A 10,617-nucleotide genomic window follows, 5' to 3' on the forward strand; every position below is an offset into this window, starting at 1 on the left:
TTTGGGACATAGACCATGTTTCTTCTCCCATGGAAGTTGTTTAGAGAACCAGCAATCCAAGTCTTCTCCCGAGACTGGCTTTATTAGAATAAACACCTTCTCCACACGACCAGAGTAAACTACACCAAACACACCTTTGTACATAAAGGAATATAGATATTTCCAGACAGGTCTATGTGTGTGGTGTTACAGTGGAAAAGCATTGCGTCCACATGATGGTTTGTTTGAGTCGAACAGATACAGTGGGGAGAACAAGTATTTGATACACTGCCGATTTTGCAGGTTTTCCCACTTAAAAGCATGTAGAGGTCTGTAATTTTTTATCATAGGTACACGTCAACTTCTCACCAAGCTGCTTGCCTATTGTCCTGTAGCCCATCCCAGCCTTGTGCAGGTCTACAATTTTATCCCTGATGTGCTTACACAGCCCTCTGGTCTTGGCCATTGTGGAGAGGTTGGAGTCTGTTTGATTGAGTGTGTGGACAGATGTCTTTTATACAGGTAACGAGTTCAAACAGGTGCAGTTAATACAGGTAATGAATAGAGAACAGGAGGGCTTCTTAAAGAAAAACGAACAGGTCTGTGAGAGCTGGAATTCTTACTGGTTGGTAGGTGATCAAACACTTATGTCATGAAACAAAATGCTAATTAATTACTTAAAAATCATAAGATGTGATTTTCTGGATTTTTGTTTTAGATTCTGTCTCTCACAGTGGAAGTGTACCTATGATAACAATTACAGACCTCTACATGCTTTGTAAGTAGGAAAACCTGCAAAATCGGCAGTGTATCAAATACTTGTTCTCCCCACTGTATTGTGGCTTCTTATACAGAGAGAGAGTACATCACATATCCTGTACATCAATGGTTTGACTCCCCCTGGTTAAATAAATAAAGATTCAACCACTGTGAAGTCAGAGTCTATGAGGAAAAATTTGCAGAAGCTTTTATCCAAAACAGCTTAGCGCCTCCTTGCATGCGTTTTTGGTATTGGTGACCATTGAAGGAATTGAACCAACAACCATTGATGATGCAAGTGCCTTGCTCTACCAACTGAGACACATTGAGATTGGAACAGTTGACTAAAGTTTTAATTATTGTAATTATGCAATTTGTTCAAGCATAAAATTATTCATCAATTGTTGTTAGTCGGACCAATTTTGACAGAAACCTACTTTGTCTTAACTACATGAACCAGTAGTGAGGAGGAGAGAGGAGACGATGACCTCGTTACTCCATCTGGAGAAGAATAGGTGAGAATCACCAGACTAAACGTAAAGAGAAATTACTGCACTGGATTTGAATAATGATATTACTGTATACATGTTCATCATCATCACCCCTCGTCGTGCTGCTTCGTCCTTCCTCCCCCCTCGTATGGCAGCTCAGGGGTTAATCTAGCTCCTCTACCAGTGAGGGACCATCAGGAGAACATCTCTCTGTCTGAAGGGTTGTCAGTAAAACATCACTCTGTCTGAAGGGTTGTCAGTAAAACATCTCTCTGTCATCTCGGACTGTTGGACTGGAGCACTGTCCTTGTTGTGGTAGAGGGATGTTATCTGTGTGTCGTTAGTTAGTAGTTAGCAATAGTAGTTGTTTTCACAGAAGGCTTTTGTCTAGCTAGATGGAGCCCCTAAAATAATTTCACCAACACTGTACTTGACAGGTGATATGACAATGACCTCGTTACTCCATTCGGAGAAGAATAGTTGAGAATCACCTGACTAAACGTAAAGACACAAATTACTATATGGGAGGTTCACTCTGTCTGGCCTGGGAGGTTCACTCTGTCTGGCCTGGGAGGTTCCCTCTGTCTGGCCTGGGAGGTTCCCTCTGTCTGGCCTGGGAGGTTCCCTCTGCCTGGCCTGGGAGGTTCCCTCTGTCTGGCCTGGGAGGTTCCCTCTGTCTGGCCTGGGAGGTTCCCTCTGTCTGGCCTGGGAGGTTCCCTCTGACTGGCCTGGGAGGTTCCCTCTGACTGGCCTGGGAGGTTCCCCCTGACTGGCCTGGGAGGTTCCCTCTGTCTGGCCTGGGAGGTTCCCTCTGCCTGGCCTGGGAGGTTCCCTCTGTCTGGCCTGGGAGGTTCCCTCTGTCTGGCCTGGGAGGTTCCCTCTGCCTGGCCTGGGAGGTTCCCTCTGTCTGGCCTGGGAGGTTCCCTCTGTCTGGCCTGGGAGGTTCCCTCTGCCTGGCCTGGGAGATTCCCTCTGTCTGGCCTGGGAGGTTCCCTCTGCCTGGCCTGGGAGGTTCCCTCTGCCGGGCCTGGGAGGTTCCCTCTGTCTGGCCTGGGAGGCTCCCTCTGTCTTGCCTGGGAGGCTCCCTCTGCCTGGCCTGGGAGGCTCCCTCTGCCTGGCCTGGGAGATTCACTCTGCCTGGCCTGGGAGGCTCCCTCTGTCTGGCCTGGGAGGTTCACTCTGTCTGGCATGGGAGGTTCACTCTGTCTGGCCTGGGAGGTTCTCTCTGTCTGGCCTGGGAGGTTCCCTCTGTCTGGCCTGGGAGGTTCACTCTGTCTGGCCTGGGAGGTTCCCTCTGTCTGGCCTGGGAGGTTCCCTCTGTCTGGCCTGGGAGGTTCCCTCTGTCTGGCCTGGGAGGTTCCCTCTGTCTGGCCTGGGAGGTTCCCTATGTCTGGCCTGGGAGGTTCCCTCTGCCTGGCCTGGGAGGTTCCCTTTGCCTGGCCTGGGAGGTTCCCTCTGCCTGGCCTGGGAGGTTCCCTCTGCCTGGCCTGGGAGGTTCCCTCTGCCGGGCCTTGGAGGCAGAGAGTCAGTTAGAGCCAGAGGTTGCTCCTCCATTTTCCCCACGAGTCACCCCGTCCCCATGACAACATATATAGAAATCACAGCGATCCTTGGGAAGAAAGAACTTGGTGACACACAGTGACACTTTGTGTTGCATGAAGTCGACAGGGTTCATTAAAGAGCCCAGACGGTCAAGGAGGTGTATTCAACACACGGAAGGGGAAGAATAGGGCAGGGGGACAGAGGGGAGAGGGGAGAGGGGAGAGGGGAGAGGGGAGGGGAGGACAGAGGGGAGAGGGGAGGGAAGAGGAGAGGAGAGGGGAGGACAGAGGGGAGGGAAGAGGAGAGGGGGTGACAGAGGGGAGAAGGGAGAAGAGAGGGGAGGACAGAGGGGAGAGAATGAAGGGAGGACAGAGGAGAGAGGGGAGATGAGGACAGAGAGGGGAGAGGAGAGAGAAAGAGGGGAGGACAGAGGGGAGAGGAGAGAGAAAGGGGTGGACAGAGAGGGGAGAAGAGAGAGAAAGAGGGGAGGACAGAGAGGAGAAAAGAGAGAAGGATAGATGGGAGAGAAAAAAAAGAGGGGAGAGGAAAGAGAAAATGTCTTGGTCAAAGAGCAGTGATATACCTCCATTCGTAGAGTAGAGCCCTTTTCCTCCCCATATCCTCCTCTCTTTCTCTCCTCTCCCCTCTGTCCTCATCTCTTTCTCTCCCCTCTGTCCCCCTCTCTTCCTCTTCTATATCCTCCTCTCTTTCTCTCCTCTCCCCTCTGTCCTAATCTCTTTCTCTCCCCTCTGTCCTAATCTCTTTCTCTCCCCTCTGTCCTCATCTCTTTCTCTCCCCTCTGTCCTCATCTCTTTTCTCTCCCCTCTGTCCTAAACTCTTTCTCTCCTCTTTCCTCTGTCCCCCTCTCTTCCTCTTCTATATCCTCCTCTCTTTCTCTCCTCTCCCCTCTGTCCTCATGTCTTTCTTTCCTCTATCCTGATGTCTTTCTCAACTTTATTAGAATCTGTTACCCACTGCACCAAATATACACCACATTTTCCTCCGTACTAGCGGTAGGGTTCACATAAGATGGAAATGGAGAGGTGGTCTAGTAATATGAGACGTGTTGTGAGCCTGAAATGACATTAGTGTTCATAAAACCAAACCCCATGTGGAAGCGGTTGGTGATATACAACGCTCCCCTGTAAACGTCTGTTTAGGCTCTGTCCATGCGTGTCTATAACATGTATCAAGGGACTCTGTAGAAGAAGTTGTACAAGGCATTGGAGGCCTCTACTGGCCAAGCATAGCTGTGTCGTCAGCTGGCTGGGGAATAAGGCCTATGTTAACTCTACTACAGTCCCAGAATGTTAGTCGGAAACGGCCACCTATTCCCAATATAGTACCGTTTCCTATACAGTGCACTGGCTCCGTAGAGAAGACGTAAGGCTGTGATCCAAAGTATTATAATGGGAAAAGGGTTTCATTGGGGACTCTGTATCTTAGTGTGGCGTTTCTAGGGGACTGAATATGAAAGAAAAGTCATGTTATTCAAATGTTGCTATGACGGCGGGGAGACGGTTGATGGTTGAACTCAATAACATTCTGTTACACACAATCTGTTTTTAGCAAAGTGAATCTGAGAACGGGAAACGTATCTGAAACAGCCCATTTCCTCAACGTGCTTCAGCAAGTTGCTGTTCAATAAAACTGTCCGAAGCTTCAATGATTTTATTTTTTTTAAATCGATTAAACACACACACACACACACACACACACACACACACACACACACACACACACACACACACACACACACACACACACACACACACACACACGTTAGACTTCTTCAAAATAAAACAATGCAGGCCTGTGTGTTCCTCTTGGGACCATAGTGGGGTTCATCATGGGGCGTATCTGTTGTCAATGAAACATTCTCAGCATCCTGAATTCTTCATTAGCTCTCTGAACCATCTACACACTCAAGCCTGGATCTTCTACCATTTCCTGACTCAAAGAGTCTTGAACAAAGGGTTTTGAAAATATAACCTATTTTCCAAGGTATGTAGTTAAAAACCTGTTTGAAGATGGTCTGGTTGCTGATAGATCAATATAGGATGTTCTTTAAAGGATGTAGTCGACACTACACACGCTTGGATGTCTTCTCTTCATGATTTAAAGACTCTTGGGTTTGACGACGGCTGATCGATACGTAGGAAACACTTTTTTTTCCTAGGGGGTTTTCTGCAATTATAAATCTGACATCACTCTGTTGCACGCTTGGAGGCTATAAGCCTATTTAGGTCAACTAGCCAATCAGGTGTGTTCTAGACTAGCTAGGAGTGACATGAGTGTGAGCGTGCTTGATCAGTGATTTCCTGTGAGGGGCATTCCAATGTATTCACAGACGTATGAGCAATGTTTCCCAGTAGTTGGGCAGGCTGAGGTGGAACAGCTTGGCATAATCCCTGCCTCAGACAGACTGGAGCGATGACAGGCCAGGTAACATCTCCGAGTTCCAGCACACAGTGGAATAATCTCTATCTCCATGATGGTAAACACGTGTGTTACATATGTGTTACATAGACAGAATGGTGATTAAACTCTCAACTAAACACGGTTATGCATCGTACATGTAACACGCCTCATCGAGTGTTCCCATAGCAGAAACGTTTGAAGAACCCTTTTGGTTCCGGGTAGAACCCTTTTGGTTCCGGGTAGAACCCTTTTGGTTCCATGTAGAACCCTTTTGGTTCCAGGTAGAACCCTTTCCATAGAGGGTTCTACACGGAACCCAAAGGGGTTCTACCTGTGAATGAAAAGGGTTATCCTATGGAGACAGCCAAAGAACCCATTCTTCTAAGAGTGTAGGGTTCAAATCAATTTAATCAGTTGGATTCTCCACCAGCTTGAACCACCATCCAATAAACATACTGTAGAACCAAACACGTAGAACGCAGAGAAACTTAAATCCATCCTTCTGGCCTCCCAAGTGGTGCAACGGAGAACCTACAGACCTGGGTTCGATGTCCTGTGGTGAGTTGTATTGTTATTGGTGCTGTGGGAGTTGAGTTGTGGTGTTGTGGGTGTTGAGTTGTGATGCTGTGGGTGTTGAGTTGTGTTGTTATTGGTGCTGTGGGTGTTGAGTTGTGGTGTTATTGGTGCTGTGGGGGTTGAGTTGTGGTGTTGTGGGTGTTGAGTTGTGGTGCTGTGGGTATTGAGTTGTGTTGTTATTGGTGCTGTGGGTGTTGAGTTGTGGTGTTATTGGTGCTGTGGGAGTTGAGTTGTGGTGTTAATGGTGCTGTGGGAGTTGAGTTGTGGTGTTAATGGTGCTGTGGGAGTTGAGTTGTGGTGTTAATGGTGCTGTGGGAGTTGAGTTGTGGTGTTATTGGTGCGGTGCGAGTTGAGTTGTGGTGTTATTGGTGCTGTGGGAGTTGAGTTCCATGCTTATTGATGTTATTGGTGCTATGGTGTGAGGCCAGCCTCCAGGGGAGCTGAGGACATCTTGTCTTCATTATTGGTTGTTTTGTACCGTACGGTTGTGGTAGTTGTTGGTTTTGATATCATAGTATTTGATATAGCTACACTCCTTCAACATCGTGACTCCTTTGTCTGTTTCACAAAAGACCTGGGAGGCTCCCTCTGCCTGGCCTGGGAGGCTCCCTCTGCCTGGCCTGGGAGGTTTACTCTGCCTGGCCTGGGAGGTTTACTCTGCCTGGCCTGGGAGATTCACTCTGCCTGGCCTGGGAGGCTCCCTCTGCCTGGCCTGGGAGGTTTACTCTGCCTGGCAGGCTGTTTGTCCTGACAGGTGATTGCTGTATTGTAAGCTTTGTGTCTCATCTAGTTCATCATCTCTTTTGATTTGGCTGAAGATACTACAGTGGTGAGTCTCAAAGGATTCCACTAACAACTAGTCAACAACACTGTTTAGGATATATATATTTCACTGATCATCCCCAAAGCCAACACCTCATTTGGCTGCCTTTCCTTCCAGTTCTCTGTTGCCATTGACTGGAACGAATTGCTAAAATCGCTGAAGTTGGAGACTTTTATTTCCCTCACCAGCTTTAACCTCTAGTGACTCCCCATCCCGGGTCCGGGAGCGTAATCATCGACTGACACTAATTAGCATAACACAACGGACATAAATATTCCTAGAAAATATTCCTATTCATGAAAATCACAAGTGAAATATATTGAGACACAGCTTAGCCTTTTGTTAATCACCCTGTCATCTCAGATTTTCAAAATATGCTTTACAGCCAAAGCTAGACAAGCATTTGTGTAAGTTTATCGATAGCCTAGCATAGCATTTTGTCCAGCAAGCAGCAGGTAACTTGGTCACAGAAATCAGAAAAGCAATCAAATTAAATTGTTTACCTTTGATGAGCTTCGGATGTTTTCACTCACGAGACTCCCAGCTAGATAGCCAATGTTCCTTTTTTCCCAAAATATTATTTTTGTAGGCGAAATAGCTCCGTTTGTTCTCCACGTTTGGCTGAGAAATCGCCCGGAAATTGCAGTCACGAAAAATATTCCAAATTAGCTCCATAATATCGACAGAAACATGGCAAAAGTTGTTTATAATCAATCCTCAAGATGTTTTTCAAATATATATTTTATAATATATAATATATCCACTGGGACAATTGGTTTTTCAGTAGGACCGATTGGAGTAATGGCTACCTCTGTATTTTACGCGAGAGTCACCCTGGGAGCCATCAGGTGACCAGTTGCGCAATGTAGCCGCTTACGGGTATTCTTCAACATAAATGCGTAAAACTACGTCACAATGCTGTAGACACCTTGGGGAATACGGAGAAAAAGTAATCTGGTTGATAGCCCATTCACTGCTCAATAGGGACGCATTGGAACGCAGCGCTTTCAAAAGATGAGTCACTTCCGGGTTGGATTTTTCTCAGGCTTTCGCCTGCAATATCAGTTCTGTTATACTCACAGACAATATCTTTACAGTTTTGGAAACGTTAGAGTGTTTTCTATCCAAAGCTGTCAATTATATGCATATTCTAGCATCTGGTCCTGACAAAATATTCTGTTTACTACGGGAACGTTATTTTTCCAAAAATGAAAATACTGGCCCCTAGTCACAAACATCAACTAACTGAGCAGCTAACCGATCGCAGCAGCTGTACATCTGTAAATAGCCCATCCAATCCCATCTCATCCCTGTATTGTTTTTATTTTATTTACTTTTCTGCCCTTTTGCACACCAGTATCTCTACCTGTACATGTTCATCTGATCATTTATCACTCCAGTGTTAATCTGGTAAATTGTAATTATTCGCTGCTATGGCATATTTATTATCTACCTTCTCATGCCTTTTGCACACACAGTATATAGACTTTCTTTTTTTCTACTGTGTCATTTACTTGTTTGTGTTATTGGCTTGTTTATTGTTTACTCCATGTGTAACTCTGTGTTGTTGTCTGTGTCACACTGCTTTGCTTTATCTTGGCCAGGTCGCAGTTGTAAATGAGAACTTGTTCTCAACTGGCCTACCTGGTTAAATAAAGGTGAAATAAAATAAAATAGAATGAATAGGAGAGCCTGGCAAAACAGGATTTGAAATCTTGATTCTCTCAGAGCAATGTGATGCCACAGCCACAGTCTACAGAGGTGTCTGTAGTGTGATGCCTCAGCCACAGTCTACAGAGGTGTCTACAGTGGGGTGTCTACAGAGGGGTGTCTACAGAGGGGTGTCTACAGTGGGGTGTCTACAGAGGGGTGTCTACAGAGGGGTGTCTACAGTGGGGTGTCTACAGAGGGGTGTCTACAGAGGGGTGTCTACAGAGAGGTGTCTACAGAGGGGTGTCTACAGAGGGGTGTCTACAGTGGGGTGTCTACAGAGGGGTGTCTACAGAGGGGTGTCTACAGTGGGGTGTCTACAGAGGGGTGTCTACAGAGGGGTGTCTACAGAGGGGTGTCTACAGAGGGGTGTCTACAGTGGGGTGTCTACAGTGGGGTGCCTACAGAGGGGTGTCTACAGTGGGGTGTCTACAGAGGGGTGTCTACAGAGGGGTGTCTACAGTGGGGTGTCTACAGAGGGGTGTCTACAGTGGGGTGTCTACAGTGGGGTGTCTACAGAGGGGTGTCTACAGAGGGGTGTCTACAGAGGGTGTCTACAGAGGGGTGTCTACAGAGGGGTGTCTACAGAGGGGTGTCTACAGTGGGGTGTCTACAGAGGGGTGTCTACAGTGGGGTGTCTACAGAGGGGTGTCTACAGAGGGGTGTCTACAGAGGGGTGTCTACAGAGGGGTGTCTACAGAGGGGTGTCTACAGAGGGGTGTCTACAGAGGGGTGTCTACAGAGGGTGTGTACAGAGGGGTGTCTACAGAAGGGGTGTCTACAGTGGGGTGTCTACAGAGGGGTGTCTACAGAGGGGTGTCTACAGAGGGGTGTGTACAGAGGGGTGTCTACAGAAGGGTGTCTACAGAGGGGTGTCTACAGAGGGGTGTCTACAGAGGGGTGTGTACAGAGGGGTGTCTACAGAAGGGGTGTCTACAGTGGAGTGTCTACAGAGGGGTGTCTACAGAGGGGTGTCTACAGAGGGGTGTGTACAGAGGGGTGTCTACAGAAGGGTGTCTACAGAGGGGTGTCTACAGAGGGGTGTCTACAGAGGGGTGTGTACAGAGGGGTGTCTACAGTGGGGTGTCTACAGAGGGGTGTCTACAGAGGGGTGTGTACAGAGGGGTGTCTACAGAAGGGGTGTCTACAGTGGGGTGTCTACAGAGGGGTGTCTACAGAGGGGTGTCTACAGAGGGGTGTGTACAGAGGGGTGTCTACAGAAGGGTGTCTACAGAGGGGTGTCTACAGAGGGGTGTCTACAGAAGGGTGTCTACAGAGGGGTGTCTACAGAGGGGTGTGTACAGAGGGGTGTCTACAGAAGGGGTGTCTACAGTGGAGTGTCTACAGAGGGGTGTCTACAGAGGGGTGTCTACAGAGGGGTGTGTACAGAGGGGTGTCTACAGAGGGGTGTCTACAGAGAGGTGGCTACAGAGGGGTGTCTACAGAGGGGTGTCTACAGAGGGGTGTCTACAGAGGGGTGTCTACAGAGGGGTGTGTACAGAGGGGTGTCTACAGAAGGGTGTCTACAGAGGGGTGTCTACAGAGGGGTGTTACATTACAGCTTTATTCTAAACTTGATGTTTGTTTTCCCCCTTCATGAATCTACACACAAAACCCCATAATGACAAAGCAAAAACAGGTTAAGATTTTTTAGCAAATGTATTAAAAATCAAAACAAATGTTCACATTACATTTACATTCAGCCCAGTGTGACCCACCACCTGGATACGGTCTTATGTATCAACATTTGAAATGGTGTTTTTACATTGGATAAAGTAGAGACTCAGAGCTACAAAATGGTATATAGTACTCTACATTTGAGGAACAATGGTAAAGTAATTCTGCTTTGAAAGTTGATCAACTTTTCAACTCACTTTTTAAAAAATGGCCTTTGAATGTTTTGCTATCAAGTGAAGAATTCCTCTTTGTCTACACCCATTCAGCATCGTTCACACCCTCTGAAGCTTTAGCTCCACCCACTCGGCATCGTTCACACCCTCTGAAGCTTTAGCTCCACCCATTCAGCACCGTTCACACCCTCTGAAGCTTTAGCTCCACCCATCTTGTTTCTCTCTCGGAGCGTTCAGAGCTTCACCCATTCAGCATCGTTCACACCCTCGGAAGCTTTAGCTCCACCCACTCAGCATCGTTCACACCCTCTGAAGCTTTAGCTCCACCCATTCAGCATCGTTCACACCCTCTGAAGCTTTAGCTCCACCCATTCAGCATCGTTCACACCCTCTGAAGCTTTAGCTCCACCCATTCAGAATCGTTCACACCCTCTGAAGCTTTAGCTCCACCCATCTTGTTTCTCTC

At 47.5% G+C, this 10,617-nt stretch overlaps 1 protein-coding gene across 1 annotated transcript; it reads right to left on the bottom strand.

The window, feature by feature from the left end:
- Positions 1–1,759: 1,759 nt before the first annotated feature.
- Positions 1,760–6,312, bottom strand: LOC116354726 (glutenin, high molecular weight subunit PW212-like). The gene is made up of 2 exons (XM_031795322.1): positions 6,252–6,312; positions 1,760–2,739 (listed from the first exon to the last, which is right to left on the bottom strand). The coding sequence occupies exons 1-2, from the start codon at positions 6,310–6,312 to the stop codon at positions 1,760–1,762; spliced, it is 1,041 nt and encodes a 346-aa protein (XP_031651182.1).
- Positions 6,313–10,617: the final 4,305 nt, after the last annotated feature.

The sequence above is a fragment of the Oncorhynchus kisutch genome, linkage group LG18 (assembly GCF_002021735.2).
Source record: "Oncorhynchus kisutch isolate 150728-3 linkage group LG18, Okis_V2, whole genome shotgun sequence".
Taxonomy (NCBI): domain Eukaryota; kingdom Metazoa; phylum Chordata; class Actinopteri; order Salmoniformes; family Salmonidae; genus Oncorhynchus; species Oncorhynchus kisutch.

Coding starts and splice junctions, on each gene's coding strand:
- LOC116354726 (XM_031795322.1), bottom strand. CDS start 6,312: ATGTTGAAGGAGTGTAGCTATATCAAATACTATGATATCAAAACCAAC. Junction 2,740..6,251: donor AACCAACAACTACCACAACC/GTACGGTACAAA, acceptor TCTGCCTCCAAG/GCCCGGCAGAGGGAACCTCC.